This window comes from Pocillopora damicornis, chromosome 11 (assembly GCF_964200805.1).
Source record: "Pocillopora damicornis chromosome 11, jaPocDami1.2, whole genome shotgun sequence".
Lineage (NCBI taxonomy): Eukaryota > Metazoa > Cnidaria > Anthozoa > Scleractinia > Pocilloporidae > Pocillopora > Pocillopora damicornis.
This window is the reverse complement of record NC_142680.1, coordinates 15,238,524-15,263,852: the sequence shown is the minus strand read 5'-3', so window position 1 is coordinate 15,263,852 and position 25,329 is coordinate 15,238,524. Positions and strand designations below refer to the sequence as shown.

At 36.6% G+C, this 25,329-nt stretch overlaps 2 protein-coding genes across 3 annotated transcripts; one reads left to right on the top strand and one right to left on the bottom strand.

Moving 5' to 3' along the window:
- Nucleotides 1-7,852: 7,852 nt before the first annotated feature.
- Nucleotides 7,853-10,930, top strand: LOC149037760 (tetratricopeptide repeat protein 28-like). The gene is made up of 2 exons (XM_089187375.1): nt 7,853-10,381; nt 10,762-10,930. The coding sequence occupies exons 1-2, from the start codon at nt 7,896-7,898 to the stop codon at nt 10,793-10,795; spliced, it is 2,520 nt and encodes an 839-aa protein (XP_089043501.1). The 5' UTR covers nt 7,853-7,895; the 3' UTR covers nt 10,796-10,930.
- Nucleotides 10,931-12,857: 1,927 nt separating this feature from the next.
- On the bottom strand, nt 12,858-22,735 carry LOC113674442 (receptor-type tyrosine-protein phosphatase S). Of its 2 annotated transcripts, none has more exons than XM_089187398.1 (5): nt 22,196-22,735; nt 21,746-22,111; nt 17,523-17,807; nt 16,357-16,647; nt 12,858-15,192 (listed from the first exon to the last, which is right to left on the bottom strand). In XM_089187398.1, exons 1-5 carry the CDS (start codon nt 22,251-22,253, stop codon nt 15,077-15,079), a joined length of 1,116 nt encoding a protein of 371 aa, XP_089043524.1. In that variant the 5' UTR covers nt 22,254-22,735; the 3' UTR covers nt 12,858-15,076. The 2 variants fall into 2 exon arrangements, with proteins under 2 accessions (XP_089043524.1, XP_089043525.1); XM_089187399.1 differs by having other exon boundaries at nt 12,858-15,189; nt 22,196-22,627.
- Between the last annotated feature and the right edge of the window lie 2,594 nt (nt 22,736-25,329).

Below are 25,329 nucleotides of genomic sequence, written 5' to 3'. Positions count from 1 at the left end.
CAGATGGTGAGAATAGCTCAATCAATCAGCATGAGGATGTAATCTTGATTTGACACCAAATTCTCTTCAACACTTCACAAAACATTTATAGCAGATGGAGGGGAGACTTGCGAATCACAACTTAGCAGCTAGAGGGTCAACACTATGAAATACTCTTCAGAGTCAGAATTTAAGCCTAATTACGACTAATTTAAACAGCTGTTGTCATGAAGCTTTTGTCAGATTTTTTCGCTGAGCAAATTTTGTTAAACTAAATCGAACACCTAGTAACAAACTGTTTTCTGTATCAGTATCCAAGCCAACATCATAGCGACTGTGGTATTGGATATACAACAGATCAAATTTAAGAGATCTGATTCAAAGCCGGGTGACGGAAGAGAGGCCCCGCTCTGATCAAGGCGAAGTTTTCATGCTACAAACGAAAAACGTCGAAATTATAACGCCTCAAAGGTATGATGCGTAAATGCGAATGTTAGAAAAAAAAACAGTTACATCACCGATCAAATTCAAGAAGAGCGCTAAGTTAGCTTTACGTGTCATATTAGGGAGTCAGAAAGCAGAAGTTTTCATTTTCATTGAAAAAGACATCACGATCTGATTAAAACATGGTCGTTTTGTCATTGTGTACGATTTAACAAAATGAGTCAAACCTTTATTAAGTGATTTCTTTTTCTTTTTTCTGTTTTCAACCGGTAGGGTTTAATTTGCCCTTACTATGGCTTCTGTGACGACAGAAATATTTCCGTTATACTACAAATGTTTTATCGCATTTTCATTAAAAAAGACATCAAGATCTGATTAAAACTTGGTCGTTTTGTTATTGTGTACGATTTAACAAAATGAGTCAAACCTTTCTTTAAAGATTTCTTTTTTTTTTCTGCTTTCAACCGGTCGGGTTTAATTTAGCCCTTACAACGGCTTTTTGTATTAATTATATTCTGCTACGAAAAAATCCCTTCAGTTTCTTGCGTTTAGTTTCAAAGTCATAGCAGCGAAACATCAAGATACGTTTCTGTTACTTTTCAAATTTAACTGACAGAAGAATTTCATCAGTTTGAAGTTCCGGATTTCTTAAGAGGATTCAATTGCTATCGTTTTTGTATTGTTTTGTGTTTGAACAATGAGCTGAGGGAAAACCTTTTTTCAATTTGTCACACAAATTTGTCTGAGTAGCAAGTTCAAATAAGTGTCACAGAATCCTTCCTCAAATGTCACACATCACCAATAAATTATACCGAGCAAAGAAAACAATGTTAAAAATGATACGTCTATGTTTCAATTTCCTCGACGTTTTTCCGCAATAAACAATGTTAGACAATGAAAAGCGACTCCAAAGATGTATCAATCTAATGAGGCTTTCCTGTGCTGTCGCCATAGTTATTTGCGTTTATTTTTATTTTATGTGCATAAATTAATTTCATTTTCCTTCCTTTTTGTTTTTACGTCATTTCTACCATCAGGATGCTAAATATGACATGTTTCTGTTACCTAATATAAACAAATTCTTCACACGACTAATTTTCGCTTGTCTTTATTTTCCAGTGGTTGAAATTTGATTCATTCGAGTGAGGAAAGTTTTGGAGAAGTTTGAGGGTGAGTACGATTTCTGACTCAAAACAAATTCCAGCATATTCTGTCAGAACTCAAGTAAGGAGAAGCAAAATAAACTTCCTCTTGGAATGATGAAAACATTGATTTTTTGAGCCGACGTTTGAGAGCCTTATTCGCCTGTCGTGACGACAGAAATATTTCCGTTATATCCCAGATATTTTATCGCAATAGAAACAACCCTTTTACTTGCACACATGATCAAATATATAGTTATTCTCTTTACAGTGTTGATACAAAATCCTGCAGTCAGATGATGAGAATATTTGACACTAAATTCTCTCTAACAATTACAAAGAAATTTATAGCAGATGAAAGGGAGATCTTATCACATCAATCACATCTTAGCGGTCAGAGGGTCAACGCTTTGAAACACTCTTCAAAGTCAGAATTTGAGCCTAATGACGACTAATTTACACAGCTATTGTATGAAGGTTTTGCCAGATGTTGTGCTGAGCAAATTTTATTGAACTGAATCGAACACCTAGTAACAAACTGTTTTCTGTATCAGTATCCAAGCCAGAATTTGAGCCTAATTACGACTGATCTGAACAGTTTTTGCCATGAAGCTTTTTGCCAGATGTTTTGCTGTGCAAATGTTGTTGAACTTAATCGAACACCTCGTAACAAACTGCTTTCTGTCTGACCACATTGCTTCATTATCCAAGCCAACATCATAGCGACTGTGGTATTGCATATACAACAGATCAAATCTAAGCCGGGTGACGGAAGAGAGGCCCCGCTCTGATCAAAGCCGCGAAATTTGCATGCTACAAGCAAAAAACGAAATTATAACGGCTCAAAGCCATGATGCGTAAATGCGAATGTTAGAAAAAAACAGTTACATCACCGATCAAATTCAAGAAGAGCGCCAAGTTAGCTTTTTTGTGTCATATAAGGGAGTCAAAGCAAAAGTTTTCATTTTCATTAAAAAAGACATCACGATCTGATTAAAACTTGGTCGTTTTGTTATTGTGTACGATTTAACAAAATGAGTCAAACCTTTGTTTATTGATTTCTTTTTTCTTTTTTCTGCTTTTAACCGATCGGGTTTAATTTGTTCTTAGTACGGCTTTTTGTATTAATTATATTCTACTACGAAAAAAACGCTTCTGTTTCTTGCGTTTAGTTTTAAGGTCATAGCAGCCAAACATCAAGATATGGTCCTGTTGCTAAAAATATAAACTTTCGATACCTTATGGTCCTGCCTAACAATATGAATGCTGACTTGTTTTTCTTCTCAGCGAGAGGAATTTGATTCATTTGTATGGAGGAAATGTCACAGAAGTTTTAAGGTAAGAACCACATAACAATCAGCTATGCTATTCTGGGGAAAAATAAAACAACTTAACCCTTTTTTTCCCAGAAGTGATTAAGAAGTAGAAGTTGTTGTCTTGATCAAACAACAATTTCTCGTCACTAATGTACATTAAAATGTGTAGCAGTTAGACGGGAGATGGGTTTAAGAGCGAATTACAAATCAGGAGTTGTCTGGAGGCTAATTTATAAAAGTCTAACAAACACACGGCATGCACGGATTCCCTACTTGATTTGTACAATTTCAGTCCCAAAGCTTTGATTGAATTCTTTTTTGTGTGCTTGATTACAGCATATTCTCTGAGATCTGCGAGCAAACATCATTGCGGCTAAAGCATGGACGAATACCAGTTTAAATCTTATACCGCGCCCGGTGTGGCAAAACCGCTGCGCCTGATCTACGCAGATGTATAATCGCAAAACTATTTGCACTTGATCATTTTAAGTTCCAGTTGCAAACTAGCTGTCTACTACAATTTAAGCTCATAAGTGTCAGGCGACGAAAATATTATAGGAGCGATTTGAATGAGTTTGTTCCGCGTTTATGTTCAATTAATAAGCGAATTCATGATCAGTGCAGTGTGAAGTCTCGGGTCTTAGTTCAAAGACGATTCCAAGGCCGAGATTCTTGTTTTGTATTGTTTCAAAAGAATTGAGGCTAACTTTTATTATCAGTCAGTCACGCAACATTCTTGCATGGCAAGAAGCCGAACGACCTTTATCGAATGCTCAAATGTCACGCATGGCTGAGAAAAACTACTGGAAAAAATACTGCTTTTAAAAAATATTATTAAATAAACCGCTACACCGTTGAAATATTTGTTGGCAATAAATGATGTTATGCCGCGAGGCTTAACCATTGATGAATATCGATGAAATGTTTTAGTTCTCATCGTGGTTGTTTGCGTTATTTCAAGAGTTTGGGAGAAGATGTATTTCAGATTATTGATTTTCTTTTCATTGTCTGTCACTCGATCAGAACTCTGAAAATAACACTCCTCTGTCTTCAAAAATAAACACATTTATTGCTCGCTTGCTTTCGCTTTCCTGGTGTTATTTGATTGATTCGCGCCAAAAGCTTCGGAAGAATTCAAGGATTGCTAATTAATAATTTTCTGTACACGGTCATTCAAATTTTATGATTATATAACAGAAAAATATTGGGCCGGTAATTCCCTTAAACTGCCTATTTATAACTCCTCTTAGACTGTTGTAAATACGAATCGTTTCAGTAACAACGACCCAGTAAGTGAGAATTTTCGACCAGATTCTAGTACTGCACGTTCATTGCGTTTTACCTTTTATCTGGTAGAAAATGATTCAAAGAATCAAAAATAATCCTCTTGCTAGCAGAACTGATTGACGCGAATATTCTCCTGAATAATTTCATCGAAAATGCAACAAAGAGGCAAGAGAATAAACAAATCTATCTTGAGTTGTAATCTTGACATAACACAAAAGTCTCCTGTTAATTTGTTGGAAAGGAATTGGTCGCTCCACGAAAGGAGATGTGCTGTCTGATTTTAATAGCAGTTGTAGCAGTTGAATGGTTACCAAATAGGCTACTCAAATTCTAAAGTTAACTCGACATCTTTAATCATGTATCGAAGATTTTGGTAGTTGACGTTAATTTTCCGAGCTCACCCCGACATCTTTCAACAAATTGTACTGATAACAGTACTAGGGTGTCCCAAAAAACATCAGAGCAGTTGCAGTAGCAGAAATCTAAGTCTGATATTTCCGGAGGAGCGTGACTGTTTCATCTGATCCCATGTTTTATTTCAAGCAAAGTCATCACTGTAAAAACCAGTGAGTGTACTATAATCTGTATTCATTCACAAAATTGCATAAAACGCACTGCGCCACAAATTGAAGTTTCCTGTATTTCTTGAATGGCTTACATAGAATGTAGGCATTGGGCGAGCTATCAGTAATGATGACATTTCAACATGGCTTTTAAAGTTTAAAACGGGAACTGGTTAAGCACGTTGTCGCAAAAAAATTTGGCTCCATCCTGAGAAGAGTTTAAAATTCAGATTTAAATCAAACAATAAGCAAAACCACTGGTTTTATACCTTGTCACGGTGGACGTTTCCTTTCTCTACCTTTAGCAAAATTACCCTACATCTGATACCAAAAAAAAAAAAATTCCGATGCTAAAATAAGGTTTATCGCGTATCATATTGTAAATATATTGCAAAATTTAATATCGACTCAGTCAATTTGCTGCTTTTATAATTGAATCGATTTTACCATCTCAGTAGCGGATCCAGACCTTTAGAATTGTCGTTTGCCCTGCCGGTTTTTCTTCCTTCTGCGATTCTTCTTTTTTTTTTACTCCAAATAAGGGAAGGGGGGGCGGGGGAGGCCGGGCTCCCAGGACTCCTCCCCTATATCAGCCACTGCATATGAGGACATAATAATATGATTACGAATACGGTCGACCCTGTATTAAGCGGCCTGCATTTGGCGATCACCTTATATTAAGCGGTCAGTTGTCAAAATCCCGAATTGTTTCCCCTTTAATCACTGTAATTTTCACCTCTATTTAGCGGTCGCCTCTATCAAACGGTCGCGGTCACCCTCTACCAAGTCCCAACGGCCTGTTTTTAATGTCTTTCACTTGTAATGAACGATCACTGAAAGTAGGACCACTCAAATAAAACTAAGAATAATCTTTCAAGTAATTTTTAATCCATGTTTCTCTCCCAAAATCAAATGAAGTATTATCATAGTGAGATTCTGTACATTAGGTGGCCAGTTGTGGCATAAAGTGGCATTATATATCGTTTTTGATGATACCCCTAATCTGTAGAATCTCCATTTCGCGGTCATCCTTCCATTCCCCGCGGGTGACCGCTTAATACAGTTTGAATGTTTATATGTCTAATAATAAAGAAAATTTAGCTTAACTAAGATGAAAAAAGAAAATAAATAAGGAACATCTTCCTTACTATATATATATATATATATATATATCTTTTCTTTATTTCAGCGGCTTTCTTCTTAAACATTCGAAGACCATAATGGACAGCAAAGCAGAAGTCGAAAAAACCATCAAAATAGCTTGTGCTGTTGCCTTATTCCTTGGAAACACTAAACGCTATTTAAAAGCAATCGAGCTATGCAACGAATGTTTAGTGGTACTGAATAACGTAACTCACAGTAAAGAAGATCATTTTACAAAATCCCTTCACCTTAGGATCTTCATGTCAATGTTTCGGGTATACTTCTACATCAATGATCACACAAGGAGTGAAAGATGCGCCGAAATAGCTGTTTCACTATCGCACGACACTGGTAACGCGATGATAGAAGCATTCTTCAGCGTAAGTCTGGCAAAAATGTATTTTGACCAAGGACGGCTTGAAGAGTCAGAAAAATTTTGCGAGAGAGCAATCAGAATCGTAAAGGTAATTAGGGAGAGGGAAATGGAAGCCCAAGCCTACACTTGTCTCGGACGTGTTTCCCAAATTCAAAGACAATATCAAAAGGCAAAAGGGAATTTCGAGAAGGCACTTGCCATCCACATGGAAATTAGAGACAAGAAGGGAGAAGCAGCAGCTCGCGCAAACCTAGGAGAGGTGTTATATTCACTTAGCAAATATCAGAAGGCTAAAGAATATTTTGAGAAAGCACTTGCGATCTATATGGAAATAAGAGACAAGAAGGGAGAAGCAGCAGCTCGCGCAAACCTAGGAGAGGTGTTATATTCACTTAGCGAATATCAGAATGCTGAAAAATATCTTGAGAGAGCACTTGCCATCTTCATGGAGATTAGAGACAAGAGGGGAGAAGCAGACGCTCTCACAAACCTAGGAAAGGTGTTACGTTCACTTGGCGAATATCAGAAGGCTAAAGAATATTTTGAGAAAGCACTTGCCATCTATATGGAAATTAGAGACAAGAAGGGAGAAGCAGTCGCTCGCACAAGCCTAGGAGATGTGTTACGTTCACTCGGCGAATATCAGAAGGCTGAAGAATATTTTGAGAAAGCAGTTGCCATCTACATGGAAATAAGAGACAAGAAGGGAGAAGCAGACGCTCTCAAAAACCTAGGAGAGTTGTTATTTTCACTCGGCGAATATCAGAAGGCTGAAGAATATTTTGAGAAAGCATTTGCCATCTACATGGAAATTAGAGACAAGAAGGGAGAAGCAGACGCTCGCACAAACCTGGGAGGGGTGTTATATCTATTTGGTGAATATCAGAAGGTTGAAGAATATTTTGAGAAAGCACTTGCCATCTTTATGGAAATTAGAGACAAGAACGGAGAAGCACACGCTCGCACAAACCTAGGAGCGGTGTTACATTCACTCGGCGAATATCAGAAGGCTAAAGAATATCTTGAGAAAGCACTTGCCATCTACATGGAAATTAGACACAAGAAGGGAGAAGCAGTCGCTCGCACAAACCTAGGAGTGGTGTGGCAATCACTTGGCGAATATCAGAAGGCTAAAGAATATTTTGAGAAAGCACTTGCCATCTACATGGAAATTAGAGACAAGAAGGGAGAAGCAGACGCTCGCACAAACCTGGGAGAGGTGTTACGTTCACTCGGCGAATATCAGAAGACTAAAGAATATTTTGAGAAAGCACTTGCCATCTACATGGAAATTAGAGACAAGAAGAGAGAAGCAGACGCTCGCACAAACCTAGGAGGGGTGTTATATTCACTCGGTGAATATCAGAAGGCTAAAGAATATTTTGAGAAAACACTTGCCATCTACATGGAAATTAGAGACAAGAAGGGAGAAGCAGACGCTCGCACAAACCTGGGAGAGGTGTTATATCTACTCGGTGAATATCAGAAGGCTGAAGAATATCTTGAGAAAGCACTTGCCATCTTTATGGAAATTAGAGACAAGAGGGGAGAAGCAGACGCTCGCACAAACCTAGGAGCGGTGTGGCAATCACTTGGCGAATATCAGAAGGCTAAAGAATATCTTGAGAAAGCACTTGCCATCTTCATGGAAATTAGAGACAAGAAGGGAGAAGCAGTCGCTCACACAAACCTAGGAGAGGTGTTACCTTCACTTGGTGAATATCAGAAGACTAAAGAATATCTTGAGAAAGCACTTGCCATCTTCATGGAAATTAGAGACAAGAACGGAGAAGCACACGCTCGCACAAACCTAGGAGCGGTGTTACGTTCACGCGGCGAATATCAGAAGGCTAAAGAATATGTTGAGAGAGCACTTGCCATCTTTATGGAAATTAGAGACAAGAAGGGAGAAGCAGACGCTCTCACAAACTTAGGAGCGGTGTTATATTTACTTGGCGAATATCAGAAGGCTAAAGAATATGTTGAGAGAGCACTTGCCATCTATATGGAAATTAGAGACAAGAAGAGAGAAGCAGACGCTCGCACAAACCTAGGAGAGGTGTTACGTTCACTCGGCGAATATCAGAGGGCTGAAGAATATAGTCAGAAAGCACTTGCCATCTTTATGGAAATTAGAGACAAGAAGGGAGAAGCACACGCTTGCAGAAACCTAGGAACGATGTTACATTCACTTGGTGAATATCAGAAGGCTAAAGAATATTTTGAGAAAGCACTTGCCATCTACATGGAAATTAGCGAAAGAGAGGAAGCAATGCATTGTTTCCTTGGACTCGGAAGTTCCTTTCTTTCGCTTGGAAAATATCGGGACGCTCACGAACATGGGGAGGAAGCACTCTCTATTGCGATGGAAACCGGTAACAGAGCAGGAGAAGCGGATGCGTATGGTATCCTTGGAAAGGTTCGTTATTACTTACTTGATTACCAAAGGGCCAAAATATACAACGAGAAGCAGATTTTTATCAGCACTGAGATTGGTTACAGACGTCAAGAGGCAACGGCATACCTGGTAAAAGCAAGGATACTTCGATGTGTCAAACAAAACAAAGCTGTAGAATGCATTGAGAAGGCGCTCTTAATATTTAGTGCTACTGGCGACATTAGAGGCGATTTTGCAGCCCTAGCTCAACTCTCTTACATTAAAGTATTGCAATCAAAGTTCCAGGAGGCGGAGTCTCATCTTCATGAATGTATTGCCAAGTATGAAAAATTGCGACATTCCTTGCACGGAAACGAGCAGTTTCAAGTATCTCTTTTAGATCATAGAGGACTTTTTCCATACAAGATGCTTAGTGGATTGCTTTGTCATTCCACAAATCCTAAAGAAGCACTTTATGTCGAGGAGCTGGCACGGGCTAGGTGCTTGGCAGAATCTATGGCACTCAACTTTTCCGCTGAAAATCACATCTCATCTGATCCCAAATCATGGTTCGGGATTGAAGAGATTTCAAGAAAAGAAGAGAACTGTACTTTCCTGTACATTTCGTATTATGATCGAATTGTTCGATTGTGGGTTTTGAAAAGTAACGGAGACACTTTATTCCGATCTTCCGAAATAGTGGATGACAAGACTCTCATAGCGGAGAAAGCTTTCAATTTAAATAGCTTTTTCGACCAAGATCTCCGCGGCTTTGGAATTTTACCTGCCCATAAATGCGAAGATCGATCTTTGAGTGAAACCATGCCGATGTCACTTCACGACCAGAGCGAAGCAGATTTGCGAGGAGAGGAAACTCCAGAAACAACAAGAAGACTTAATTTGTGTTCCAAACTCATCATCACTCCAGTGGCCGATCTACTTACAGAGCCAGAGATCGTTATTGTACCCGAGCGTAGCTTGTACCGAGTCCCATTTTCAGCCTTAAGAGACAAATCAGACGGTAGATACATATCGGAGACTCACAGGATTCGCATCGTCCCTTCCTTGACGACTCTTAAGCTCATTCAGGAATGCCCAACAGATTTTCACAGCGAGATCGGTGCAGTAGTTGTTGGTGACCCCAAGGTAGGAAAGGTGTATTACATGGGAGGTGAAAGGACATTTGTACCATTGCATTGTGCAAGAAAGGAAGCAGAGATGGTCGGAGAACTGCTCGGAGTTCAGCCTTTGTTGGGAGAGCGTGCAAAGAAGCAGGAAGTACTTCAAGCGATGAATTCAGTGAGTTTGATTCATATTGCTGCCCACGGTAACGCCGAAAGAGGAGAGATTGCCCTCTCCCCCAGCCTTGCCACTAACACTATTCCCAAGGAGGAGGACTACCTTTTGAGGATCTCTGATGTATCACAAGTTAAGTTGCGAGCCAAACTGGTAGTACTCAGCTGTTGTCACAGTGGACGTGGAGAAATTAAAGCTGAGGGAGTTATTGGAATCGCTCGAGCGTTCCTAGCATCCGGTGTACGTTCAGTGTTGGTGACACTGTGGGCCATAGAGGACGAAGCAACAGAGAAGTTTATGAGGCGTTTCTACAGACACCTTGTTGATGGAGATAGTGTCAGTGAATGTCTTCATCAGGCCATGACATGGCTGAGAAGCAACGGCTTTCCCAAAGTTTCCCAGTGGGCTCCGTTCATGTTGATCGGAGATAACGTGACATTTGACGTCAAGAAACAAAGGTTAGTTTTATTTCCGAAAGGTCACTAGACACACACTGAGTCACATACAGAATCTGGTTTCGATTCAGGTAAGGTCAATGTAACGAGGAGAGGACGTGTTGGTGTACATTCCAATGTCTTACGCGTGCCTTCTCTGAACACAATGACATAAATAGTTTTGAGAATCCCAAATTTTTTAGCTAGAAAAATACCAGCGGCATACTGTGTAGATGACCATTTTCAAACTCAGAATGATAGTTAAAGTTTTCAACCGCAATTAACAATTTGCAGAACCGGTGGGGCCGCGCGCGAGTCAGCTACAATGATAGCGAAGATTATAATGACAGCAGTTTTCAAATGCAACCTTTAACTTAAGTATTTTTTTGTTTGTTTTTCTTTAGGAAAGAAGAAATTGACTGCGAAGGACAACAATGAAGCATAAAAGAAACAGTCAGCCAAGCCTTTCAAAAGATTGTCATGAATAATTTCATTGCATATAAATATATGTAACGGCAAGGGAAGTTTAAGTTTAATTTTTCCATTCAAGTAAACTTTAGAATGTATATCTTTATGTAGTTTCGAAAACGTAGATTGCGATTGGAAAGGTTTCTCTTTGTATGGAACTTTTTCCCAGTAACAAAGAATGTAGCGAAGCTATTCAGCTTGTAGTTGTTTCAGCGTGCGACCTAAATCACTTGATTACTTGGTAGTTTTGATCGAATATTCTGTGAGTCAGTTATTTCTTATAAAGGTACTTGGGAGTCTAACTTATTTGAGTAGAAAGGAGATCATATGCCTAATCTAAGTTAGTCGTGAACGAGCAGACCCCTTTGAGTAAGTTAAACGAGAAATGGTAAATTGTTTAGTTTTAATTTTCAACCGGGGTCAGAAATGTGAGATGCAGATATGACTGATGTTTACACCGAATTATTCCATTAGATCAACTCATTTTGAGGTATTATCGATTATATGCTTGATCGAATGTTGTGTTTTTAAATAAAAGTAGCATAATTTGTAAATTAAATCGTGATTCTTTTAGTCATTTTTTTTTTGGCCAAACCCTTCAAATCTCACGCCCAAAGCTGCCTTCTCCTTATCACTTATCTGCAAAATATTTTTATGTTATCCTGTTGGCATGTGACTTCCAGCAAATCTGGAAACGAAACTCCACTTCGTATTAAACATAAATGTTGGTACACGCGCAATAGAGAAGGTGACTCATATCACATGGGAATTCTGCATCCCAATAGCTCTTGCCTATTGCGAATGACTGACGTTAATAAGAAGCACCTTTCCGATCATGCGCGTAACCCTGACACCAGACTCAGCCTTTCATAATATTTGCATTCTTATCCTCGGTTACACGCGTTTCCTTCGATTACTCAATGGTTCCTTCCGGTTTTTTTTAATCATGAAAAAGTCTCATAAGTAAAATATCAAGATTACTTCGCAACGAGATTTTGTCACAAATGTGCTATTTTCTTGTAATTTAATTGGTCGTTGTTTTGATTTTGGGGAGACAGAAAAATCCAACGAGTTTACTTCATTTCTTTCCCTCTTCCTCTTATGACAGGAATACTCTTTGCAAATGTCTTATGTAATCCCCCTTTTTTGAGAGAACATTTTGGGTGTGGCTTGCGTTTTTTCCATTTTACTTATTTGTGTTCTGAAAGACTGGTTACCCAAGGCTACTTTCTTTTTACTGTCGAGTTACTTTTTCTAAGAAACCAAGAGTTACTTGTTCTCAGAAACAGAGGCTTTTTTCACAAACTTTTGTGAAAGAAAGAGTACAAAATTGCCAATCTTGTGATAGGAAGAAAGAATGATTGCACATTTTGATCAAATCGAAGTTTCCTGGTCAAGTACTTTGTTCATAAGAGAGGATGTAAAGACTTCCCATTTAATCCCCAGATTTCCAAGTACACTACAAGAAAACGAGTTGAAGTTGGAAATTATCCGAGAGCCTTAGCGAACTTCGCCAAAAACATACGTCCAAGAAAACCTTATCTTCGTCGAGCACTTAGCGTTCAACAATCTGCCTAAAAAAAATAATTGACGTTACAATAATATTCCAGAAGACAGGATATATTTATAATAGTCACGCGCAGCCGAATTCTTCCATAGCACGTGCACCAAAGTGGTGCCCTTCAAAAGTAAAGTTATCCGCAAATCACTCAGTAGACACGACAATGGACAAGAAAAAGATAAAGACGTTCGATAGTGCTTTAGAACCCTCTATTTAGATAGCACATAACGGTTCCTTTCCGTGTTTTGACCTCCACCAGAAAAAAACAACAACAACAAAAGCAAAAACACAAAGTTAGTAGTGTCTCTCACAACAGCTGATGATGAAGAGAAGTACAGGGACTCTCATTTCGTAATGATATTCCTCCTTCTTAACATTCAAGATGTAACAAAAATTACTTCAAAAACCAACCTTCAAGCACGTTAAAGTACTCAAAACTTATATTTTCTAATGATAAGCAGAGAGCATCCCGGCGATAATTCATTTATTCAACTACCAAACAGCTAATGAAAATTGTACATGCAGTACCAAAGAACACATCCATTTTATATAAATATAAACATATAACAAAAAGTATGGATTTGACAACAACTCCCTCTCTGTTCATCTTAATAATCTTAATTACCTTTTGTTCTCTAAACATTTTTAAAAATTGCAATAAATAATAAATTATTAATATAACTAATAATGAAATTTACATCAAACTATTATAAATCTATTAAAATACACAATAACCAAATCTAAGACAAGTTTCTGTAAACCAGATCTGCCAGCACAGAGCAGTCTATTGAAAAGTTCACACATCAATCAGAATTCCAAGTCATTCTATTTGGATGTTGGTTTGGCTACTGTTAACGCTTCCTCTTAATTAAGCAAACACTTCCTATGACTAACCACTTTGTAAATACAAACTTTTTCCTTGTCATGAAATGTTTTGGAAAAGAACCGCGACCAGTTTAGTCACCAGAAATTTGACATTTTTTCTGTTAGTTTTATAGTTCTCGGACATTAAAAACACAAAGCATTCCAGAGGTTTTCTGCCCTCCAGTACCAAAAACACTGATAGTTTTGTCTGATTTACAAATCCAAACTGCGTAATAGTTATGGAAGATTCTTGATTTCATGAAAAATGAGTGATATTGTGGATAAAGGGATTTCAAGGAAATGTTTCAAACATGAAAAATAAATAAGTATTTAACTACAGTTAAAGTTGCCTGATTCAGCCAATAATTGCTTCTGAAACTACTCTTATTAGTATGTTTACTTTATAACAACTGATTGGGCTGTAAAAAAAAGTCATCAGTTGCCCAAAAAGTTTCTACTAGTTGTTTTGATTTTTCTCTACATGTAAGTAAATTTTTTTCTTGGCATAAGAAGGGTTCATTGAGAGAGAACCAACTGCTTATCACTCCTCTGATAATACTGTAGGGGAGCTCTCAAAATAAAGAAAAATCTCTAAAAAATCAGTTTATACATTAAATATCCTGGCCAGTCAGTTGTGACTATTAGAAGATTTCTTTCTTTAAATAACAAATCCACCTTGTTTCATAAAATGATTTATGAGTTTAATATTTCACTGAAAATTGCTTGCTCAATAAATTAGTAAGAGTAGCTAGTTAATCCCTGACAGAAATAAAAGGAATGCTTTACACAGTAAGCTAGCACATACAGAGGATAATTTTCATCACATTCACACAAGTTTTTAATCAAAACATGTAAATGGCCGCATAGAAAAGAGCTCTGAGTTGCTTGTGATAGACAGCTAGATTCTCCTTCCAAAATAGCATGTATTCCATTGTGAAACAAAGGGAGAAGTAGCAGTTACATCACAACTCACTCAAAGCTTTATTCAATGCATTCCAGCAAAAGTTAAGACTTGCATTTCTCCAAACCTCAGATACACTTTAAAATCAATATGCACTACATTGATCTGCTCAACCTTGATGCAACATTTTAAAATGTTCCAAGTACACATATAAAAGACAGGCATAAAGAAATTAGAGACCCATCATTCGATACTCATTTGTGCCTCTATGCTAGACCCAAACAAACATATCAGTCTGATTCAAAACAGATGTTTGCACTGTCCATATTCTGTATTTACAAGTATAAGAAGAGGAAGAACATTTTTGGTCATCTCATGACCCAAGTATAAATTGTCCTCTTAACAAATAATTATGCTCTTATGTTCATATGTGTAAACAACCTGAGTGCTGTTCTATTTTAAGTGATTATGAAGAACATCACCGCTCCAGCCTCTATCAACTGTCAGCCAACTGTTGGCTGACAGATATTACCCACAGGTTACAAATTGGCCATCAACAAAAGTTTTAAATGGATTTTAAAGCAATATGCCTGCCAATTAACCTCCAAAATAATACTTTGACTTGGTTTTTATGCATGCTTTAAATGTTGATCTTACTCTGCATACACTGAACACTATTAAAATGACTTAATACCACACAAGATTCAACAAAAACATTTCGGCTACAATCTCTTGAACAATGAAGTATGTCCAATGAGCCTTAATTGGCCAACTGTCAGGTGGACTGTTGGCCAATTGTTGATTGTGAGTTGACTGACAAGTTTTTTCAGGGAGTTGTTCTTCATAATTAACCTATTTTCTTTGTTTAATTGATAAAACATACACTTAGGATCCTGGGAGTAGGTTTATGTACGATCATAATATATCAGTTGCTTGCTACCATGCAGAACCACGCCAAAACAGAGAGCATAAGGAGTACAATCTGTGGGAAGTGCATGGGAGAGCCGCCAGAAATTGGTAGCTGGGAATGTTCAAAGTCTTCTGAAAGAAACAGTTTAGCAAGAAGACAGTCATACTGATATAATCTTGTAAATAAAATAAGAAAGATGGTAAGTTTTGAACTTGGTAAAGAAATAGAGAAAGATTTTTTTTTGTCTTGTCATGAGCATAGACCAAGGAAAAGATTATGAGTTAATTCCAATAAGCAATCAAACCTCAGACCTTTGGATTCCGTGTTCTGATGCTCTACCACTGAGTCACAGAGACTATGATGAGCATGGCCCATTGCAGATTTCTACACCTTTACATCACTATATACATACTGTTATCCATACATTCTTATAACCAATCAAACCTCAGACCTTTGGATTCCGTGTTCTGATGCTCTACCACTGAGTCACAGAGACTATGATGAGCATGGCCCATTGCAGATTTCTACACCTTTACATCACTATATACATACTGTTATCCATACATTCTTATAACCAATCAAACCTCAGACCTTTGGATTCCATGCTCTGATGCTCTACCACTGAGTCACAGAGACTATGGTGAGCACGGCCCATTACAGAGTTCTACACCTTTACATCAGTATACATATTCTACATACTGTTATCCATACATTTCCCAAGGTGCTGATAAGGAGAACTTGATTAACAATCAAGAGCTACTTTAGTCAGTGATCATTGTCTCTATTCTTGTGACTTAAATGTGTGATTTTAGGTTGATATTGTTTGGAGAAATCAGATGTTAATCTCTTTTAAAGCTCAAAAGGTATATGGCTTTCATTATATGTAGGTTCCCTTGCCATTAATCTTTGTTTGTTTGTTTGTTTGCTTTCTCTATCAGTTGTTGTCAATTGTAGTAATGTCACATATAATGGCAAATTAACCCTTTACACCCTAACATCAGGATGCATATTCTCCATACTGCTCTCCATACATTTCCTAAGATGCTGACGAAGAGAATTTGTTTAAAAATCAAGAGCCTCTTCCTTTATTCTTGAGACCCTAATGTGTGATTCAGGGATGATTCTGTTAGGAGTAATTTGATGCTAGTCACACTCAGGGGTCAAAGATTAAAAATATTATATATATATATATATGTAACATTTTAACTCTGACCCCTGGGAGTGACCAGCATCAAATTACTCCTTACAGAATCACCCCTGATATACACCATATAGGGTCAAAAGTATAGACTTACCAAGATCTATAATCACTTCATTTGAAGGGGGTCCTAAGCCTGCCTTGTTCTGGGCCCTGACTCTAGCATTGTACTTTCCATTTGGAAGTCTCAGGCCGCCATATTCAGTACTTGTAGTTTCAGCTTTGTTCGGTGACTTCCATGAGAGACCTTTAGCCACATATTGAATAACATAACGCTTGATTTCTGTGCCACCATCTGTTGATGGGGGATCCCATTTCAGTTGGATATAAATTGCTGCTTCATCAAATACTGTTTGTGTTTTAAGATTTCTTGGTGGTGATGGTGGAGCTGTAACAAAAAGTATCCTTACAATTTAGTTGAGAATTAGAGAGATTTCCACTCTGATATCAACTGACAACAGCAAACTAAATTTAAGACTCCCAGCTAACATCCATTGAACAACCTAGAAGCAACTCAAAAGCTAGACATTTGGCAAAATGGAATCTATTTGTTAACCCTTTACAGTCCCTATCATCATTATGTATTTTCTCTCTACTGTTCTCTATACATTTCCTAAGGTGCTGGCTAAGAGAATTTGTTTAACAATCAAGAGTATCTTTAGTTGGTGATCATTTCCTTCATTCTCATGACCTCAATATGTGATTCTGGGATGATATTGTAAGGAGAAATTAGTTGCTGGTCACTTTCAGGGGTTACAGGATTAATGTTTATCGTATGATAAAAGGCAAAATGATGTTAATGGTGACCCCATTAGATCAGAATTTAGACCCAATAAAAATGCATTATTTAAACCTTTACACTGTAACATCAGTATGCATATTCTCCATACTTCTCCCTAGACATTTCCTAGGTTCTGACAAGGAGAATTTGTTCAACAATCAAGAGATTTTTTAGTCAGTGTTCTTCTCCTTTATTCTCAAGACTTTAATGTTTGAGTTAAGGGTGATTTGAGAGGAAAAATTAGATGTTAGTCACTATTAGGTGTTAAATGGTTAATAATTCAGGTTATCATAGGAGGGGAATTCTCCTTATCATATATGGTATCAAGCGGAAAGATCTTGCAAAGAAAGGAAAAAATCAATACCAAGGTATTGTTTAATTTTACACAAAACTTTCACAGCTAAAATTCAAAGAAATGTAGGGTAGACAGATGGAAGAATTGATACAAAGATCTTGTGTGTAACAGGGTTAATAACACATACTAAGCTTTTTGACATTGACTGCATGGTATTTTACAGTGTGTTTGTTCTTGGCTTGGCATTGCAGTGTCTCAAACTCAACATCCTCTTTGGTAACCATTCGTAGGTAGCTCTTGCTAGCTGTGTCATCATGCCATCCCTTGGGTACTGTTGTGTTTGATGGGATATGCATCCACGAGAACATTGCTGTATCGCCCTCCGGAATCTCCACCGCACAAACTACTGATATCTTGTGGTTCAACCAAGACTCTTTACTGACATCAGAGGCAGACTTATCTATCAAGAGATCTAGAATATGGCAAAAATAGCGCATGAATGATTGTCACAATCAGAGACTAAAAGGAGAAGAGCACGCAACTAGCTTCCCTATTTTGTACATATGCATTGTTAGATATGTATTTCAATTGTTAAGGAAAATAATTTTGTCGTTGCTGATTGTACACAACAGTAGGTTAGTGATCTCCCATAATTTGAACACAACAGGAAATATGAACTTTCAAGCCAGTAGAGCAATCCTTTTTCCTGTCAAATTTTAAATAATTTCAAGCAATTTAGGTAATAAAAAGAGGTACTACAGCCAGTAAATGTTGCCATTTATTGTCTGAAAAGAAGAACACTGCTAAGTTCCTAGTTTTTACCTCCACTATCAAAAAGTAATTATGATGTCATGACACAGAGTTTGTTTAGAGATTGCAAAGAGAAACAATCTTTCAAAGATAGAGTCATTTTATCAACTAAGCTGGTGTAAACTGGCCACCATAGAGAGCTTCTCAAGCAGCCTGTCACCCTTTACCTCCCATGAGTGACCAAGACAGAATTTCTCCCAACAAAATTTATACAATATCCAGCAGACAAGTGATGAGAATAGAGAAAAATATCAATTGGGGGATTACAAGTTGATCTAATACCTAATTCTCCAAGCTAAAAGCACAAGAATTACATGGTAGACAGTAAAGAGAATTACCAATGAGATATTGGGAGTGAAAGAAGACAATCTTGAAACAGTGAACATCAGTAGGTTTATCTTTGGTCTCTAGTTCCTTCCCAGCCTAATATCAGTATTGATATTCTCTTTGCTGTAATCCATACATTTCATTTAGAATTGACCAGGAGAATTTGTTTAACATTCAAGAGCACCTTTAAACAATCATTCTTTCTATTGTCATGACCTTAATGTTTGATTCAATGGTGAGACTACATTGAGAAATTCAATGCCAGTCACTTTAAATTAGCAGTTAAAAAAAGTAAAACATGATAGGTAGTATTAAAATCTTTATAATACAGTCTTTTGAGTGGCAGAGACAAAAATCTCTTGAGGACCTGTTCTGCAGCATACTCTGAGGTTCTCCATTATGGTTTTTAGCTGTTAAAAAGTTAAAAAAGAGAGTGCTCACTTATAGGTAAAAAAAATTAAAAAAAAAAGAAAACATTTCTGAACAAGCTGAAAATCAACATATCATTTTACATTTTATCACAAGCAAAAAAATTCAAACTTGATAGAGAAACAAGATTTCACATATTTCGCAAAGTTAATAATTATCATATCAATAGTTTTACAACTAAATTGAAAAAATCATTCACTAAGAAGCTTAAGGAGTATTGCATTTTAAGTCATTGAATAGACATGTACTGTAAATGTCAGTGCCTCATTACAAAAGAAGAGATACCAGAGGCATATGTTTTCATTGATTGATGCTTTACATGTCAACATCAGTATACATATTCTCCATACAGTTCTCTATATATTTCCTAAGGTGTTGACAAGGGGAATTTGTTTAACAATCAAGAGCCTCTTCAGTTGGTGATCATTTCTGATATTCTCTTGATCTTAATGGGTGATTCAGGAGAAATATTGTAAAGAGAATTGGACGTTAGTCACTCTCAGGGGTTTAAAGGTTAAAGTGTGTTTCATAATTCTCAGAAAAGGTGTCAGGGTCTAGATGAATCAATATTTTATACCTGCTGCCATATTCACTCATCTGAAAATGAAAATCTAATGGTTTTTAATCATTAATGAAGACTTGACAATTGACAGCTGACTAAAAGCAAAATTTCATAATTTCCACACCAAATGCAATTTTTAGCACTTTAAAAATTCTTCCACATCACTCACTGTACCCATTTCACATTACATACCATAAGAAAATTTATCTTCTTTAACATATCATCATTTAGTTAAATTTATTATCAAACATTTTTCATTAAATGTCTTCTTGAGGATCATAACAACTATTTTAAGCAAACACTTCCTAAAAATAATGGAAAAAAAATCCTTTATACACTAAATTAAATCATAACCACTGGAATGAAATATGTTTCTTTCCAGCAGTGTAATCTTAATAAAAGTTTTGCATGAGGATTTTTCTAAAATTTTTTCAAAATAATCAAGATTTTATAATAGCCCAACAAGGTACAGAAATTTATATTTTTGCACTTAAAAGCAAGAAAAAAATTCCACCTGATATATAGACAATCATGTAACATTCTACTCTATACATTGCCCTGATTCCACATCCACACATATTTATTGCCTGATCAACTCGGCAAAAGAGAAGTTACACGTAATTTTTCATAGATGCTAGAATTTTCATTATTATTGTATGGTATTTTGGATATTACCATTCTCAAAAATTCCTTTCCACTCAAAACAACAATCTTTATTCAAGACTTTTTCTTCCAATGATTATTACCTACCATAAATCGTTTCCCCTAAAATGGGTTCAAAGAGATAGCACAAGAGAGCAGCACTTTGACCATTATTGAGAACAAAATTACATATAACTTGTATAAATATTCATCACAAAAAATTATGATTATACTGACAATCCTTAAGTTTCACACTGAACTTATAAATTTTCAATTTTGGGTTTTTTGTAAACAAGATGGTCGTAATTTTTTCCTTTCTTCAACAGAAATCGAAGCTAAGCTATCATCCCTATTTCTAAAAAGTGGATATTACAAAAAAATGTGTATTGAAGGTGCAAAATTATAATTTCATGACTAAGTCAATTTGTGGGTTTTGAACACCTGCCTTCAGAAAATAAAAGAAACACATTACAAATACGAGGAATATGCAGATAAAGTGAGATAGCTGACTACCACGATAAACAGAACTCATATCGCCAAGAAAAGTTGGCCAGAGGGCAGATTCTCCTCTAAGTGTCAAATCGGATGAAACATCAAATTGAATTCTTTCCATGCCACGATTCACCAAAGAAAAAGAGAAAAAGCAATCAAAACAACATTTTAGAGAGAAACGTTTTCACAGTTGGGTCTCAGTATGGAAGACACCGCAAACAACAAGAAAGTGATCCTTATCTGGATGTATCACAAATAAAACACGATGTTGACAGTTCGCGGTCAAAATTTGTTCGAAGAAAAACTTTGACGCGCGGGGAAATGCAAACTCAGAACTAGAGGCGTTTCACGAAGGTCAGAAATGAACAACTGCTTCCCATTCTCATGTTGATTTTGTATTAGAACGCACTAGAATGTCAGAACAAACTGAAAGCCACGCAAACATGAAAAAATTTCCCTAATAAAATTCCTTGATGAACAAACGTTCAGAGCCTGTCCAAACTGATCCATTTTCAAAATATTTATCCACGTATCAACAGGATAGTCGATTACGTGCTAGATTCCAAACAAATAAAAATTTTCTTGTTCTATGCAATTAACAACTTGCTAATTCGAACGCGATATCACGTCTTACTATTTTTATCACGCCATGCATTTCCCTTCCTTTCCGAGAGCACGCCAATGAGTAAAAAGGGATAAACAAAACATTATGGTGCTAAGTGATAAACATCCCACTATTTTCAGACTTTATTTTGACCAACTAGCTTTCGAACGTTGCTGATCTTAAATGTTTCTTTCTTTTTAGCCTTTTCCAGAAGGCACTAACTAATAAGCAAGCTTGATCTCCATTAGAATAATAAATGACATCATTCATATCTCGAGAGTCGCGCCGCTACATTATAACTATTATCGCCCTGCACAATATTTGGTTTCTTTTAACAAAGAAACGAGTTAAATCCAAAAATATTTACCACATTCAAAAAAGAGATTCGCACCATCATTAATGCAAAATTAATTTACACATCTTTGCAACTGTTTTGAAGATCCTCCAAGACTACCTCTGGAACACTGATCAAAACAAAATTCAAATTACGCGCGCGTAAATTTAAGAATCAGTGTATTGAAAAAATTATTTGCATACTACTCACCGACAACAGACAGTTTGACTTCGTCACTTTCGGTTATTCCATGATTTCCATATCTTATTTGACAAAAGAAAGTCCTAGAGTCTTCCATCTCAAGATTCCTAATCTTAAAACTCGCTCGCTTTCCAGGGACGATCTCAACTCTGTCTCGAACCCATTCAACATCCTTGTGTAGGTTGTTCTGTTTAGTTCCGTTGTCGGTCATAACCAGAATGGCTACATTAACATTTTTGATAACAACTCCGAATTGGATATCTTGAATGTCTTCCTTAACATATTCCCAATCAAACTGTACATCCTTTCCGACAAATACCTCCTTATCTTTCGGTTTCGTAGAAAAGGTACCTGTGTCTTGACTCGTCGCATACGCTAGTTAATAACCAAAAGTAAAAACAAAGCAAATTCAGTCACAATCCTTCAAAGTTCTGACCGATAATTCATCGATTGACTTACCAAATAACGTAACAAACAGGCCAATTGCCTTGATTTGAGAGCAGACAAAGAAATTCATTGCACGACTTCCCCGTGCACAGCACGCTTTGAACAACACACGTTAACGGCCAACGGTCAAGCAAATTTCGCTGTGCTTTTTACTCTCAAAATGAATACCAAAGAGCACGCTAATTTCGAAGCAAAAAGATGAGTTTGTTATAGACAGATGCACGAAAAGGCAGATTCCAAAACATGGTCATCAGATAATGTCGATCACACTTCCTCCATGAGAGATTTCTGTTTGTCTTCTTCAAACATACGACTCGTGGCTTGCTATTTATATAGCGCAGATCACGTGGTTTTTCAACCGCAATTGCGACGCGTTTTTCTGCGTCCTGAGGTAGGAGACATTCGATATTCCATTTCGAACGCACCGCAATCCTGGTGAGTTTGCCCTTTGGAAAATGCCGATCGAAGCAAAAGACAAAGAAAGAAGATTAATTTAAGAACATAATATCATTCTCTTTCTAGAGAACGCTAGGCTTCATTTTAAGTAATATCAACAAAGGGAACAAAATACTTCAGTTTATCAAGGAAAAAGTCACATTCTTAAAACAGCGTTAAGTCTTAAATCTCTTTAAGAGGTGCGAAAAGGGTTTACCACAATATGAACTTCTGAATTTTTAAGAGAGAAAATGAAGGTTTTGAATTAATTTTCGGCAGGCAAACAGGATTTGTGTGTTAATATTCATATCCTTCCAAAAAAAATGTCTATAATGTTATAGCTTGGGCGTAACACAAGCAAATACCGCTTAATGAATAGTCACTAAGTTTTATTATGACAGTGTTTTTGTTCCTTTGAAACCATATAGTTTATGTTTAGAAGAGGTTTTAGCTCAAGAAAAAAGAAAGATTTTTATTCACAAGAGATTATATTTGTGGGGTGGCCTTTGAAGAACATGTTTGCATGCACTAAGTTTTCACTAAGAACATTTTACAATTATTGTAAGCTCTGTGAGTGATCAAGGTCTCGATATCCATTAATTTCAACGTTGTGTTATCCGATTTATCATATCACGCAAGTAATAATTCAAACACAAGTTGGGATGAAATTCAGGAAACGTGATGCATGCAGTCTAAAAATTCCAAACTCCAAATAATTTGTGAAGTCAAAGAAACTATGTTGGATTGTGAAGAATTCGTGGCCTTTTTCCTAAAAGGTAATCGTGTGCAGTGTTTATTGGCTAGAATATCTCCGATTATAAAACAAATAGTCATTATTTTAGTTTATTAAGATTAAATTATACATTCTACTGGCTTGGATTAAATAAAAAGAGTTAGTTGCCGATATGTCTATCTTTTCTTGCAGTGATATGTCATGAAAAAGCCATTTGCGCAAACGATTCTGAAAGAATATTGAACTTAATATTCTAGGCAAAATAAACATGCGGAAAAGCCATAACAATCTGTGTGTCTCATTGTATAAAAAGCGAAGTAAGAATAAACATATTTATGGAATTGTAACTGAATTGTTTGACCAATTCACTCCGGCGGCTGGTATAAAATATGCTTAAAAAGCTTACGTCGCAAAGATTCAGAGACACAAGAACAGTATGACAGCTTTCCAACTAGCAAAAAACGTCTGAAAACGAACAAGATGACTTGCTTTATCAAGGAAAAAGTATATTTGTCTCCAACTGATTTCTTTGTCAGATGTCAGAGGAGGGCTTCACTATCCTAAGATCTTTTTGATTGATTTGCTGGTAAAGTTTCACACTGAGAAAAACCGTTTGTAGTCTGCTTACCAATAAGTACTTCCCATGTATATGGCTTGACTCAGTCAGTGATGCGGGCATAAGCTTGTCACAATTTTTTGACGTACGTTTTGCAGTAGAACAATTGGAGCCTTCCTTATCTGACAATAACCTCTCCAACAAAACTACGGTTTCCGAAACGAAACCAATCATGATTGCTCGCTTACTGCACAGTTGTTTTATGAAAAAACGCAAGCAATTTCGTTTGAAAACATAAAACTGCTGATATAAGACATATGCCACCCGTAGTTACTTACGATATCAAATAACGTGTGCATCTTTGGCAGCAAAGCAGGAACGGGCAGAAATTATTGTGTGAGATCAAATGAAAGATGAGGAAATTGGTTGACGAAAATGCAGCGTTTTTTTCAGATTTACAGAGTGAAAGTATTGATCCATGCAGCCATTTACATCAGCAAAATTTTTACACTAAGATTTTTAGATATCTCATCTCATCATGATAACCCATGCTATAATGAACAATTTCAAACGCCTGGGTTGCGATTAAGTATTAACGATTCTTATGTCAAACATATCTGAATCACCTCAAGAACTAGCTTGCCTACAGACTTATTGCATTGAAGAAAGGATCAAGAATCTATTGAGCTTGTTCTCGAGTTTGACTCCTCTTGCTTCTTTTCTCATCAGTGACAGACTGAAATCAAGACTTATCGTGTACCCTATGATTTCTGTTCTGATCCGTCTATGAAATGGAGCTAAACGCAAAGTTTTGCGGCTATTCTGTAAGAGGAAGGAGCTAAACAAAGATTCAAAGGTTATGGGAATGAAAAATAGTTTGGAGATTTTTGCTGACGGGTTTTGGACAGAGTTCATTCCATCGGCTATTCAATTTCGTGGTCAATTTATTAAATTCTTCCTTATAAAGTCAATTATGGAAAAATCTTATCAGTTTTAAGAAAGAGAGTACCTCTGAATAACGTTTCTTTGCGGAATAAAATCAACTGAAAGGGAAAAAATCTAAGGACGTGTATGAAAAGATAAAAACTGAAAAGAAAAAACTTTATGAATGATATACATGTTTCATTTTCGAACAGGTGAGAGAGCATTTGCATCGTAGCAGCGCGCGGGGATTCTAAATCAAAGTGCGGGTTATTGCGAAATTGTTTTAAAATAAATAATTTGACCAATTTTGTCGGTAAACACATATTGCGGAACTACAGCTTTTTAGGAGTTTGTCTTAAATTGTTGTTAATATAAATAAAATTGCCAATTTAGTCTAAATTCAAATCAATTTTATTAACTTTGAAATTTCAACCCTTTCCAAAGGCCGAAGAAAACCCACGGTGATTTTTTAGTGGTTGCTGCGATAATCTCTTGCTA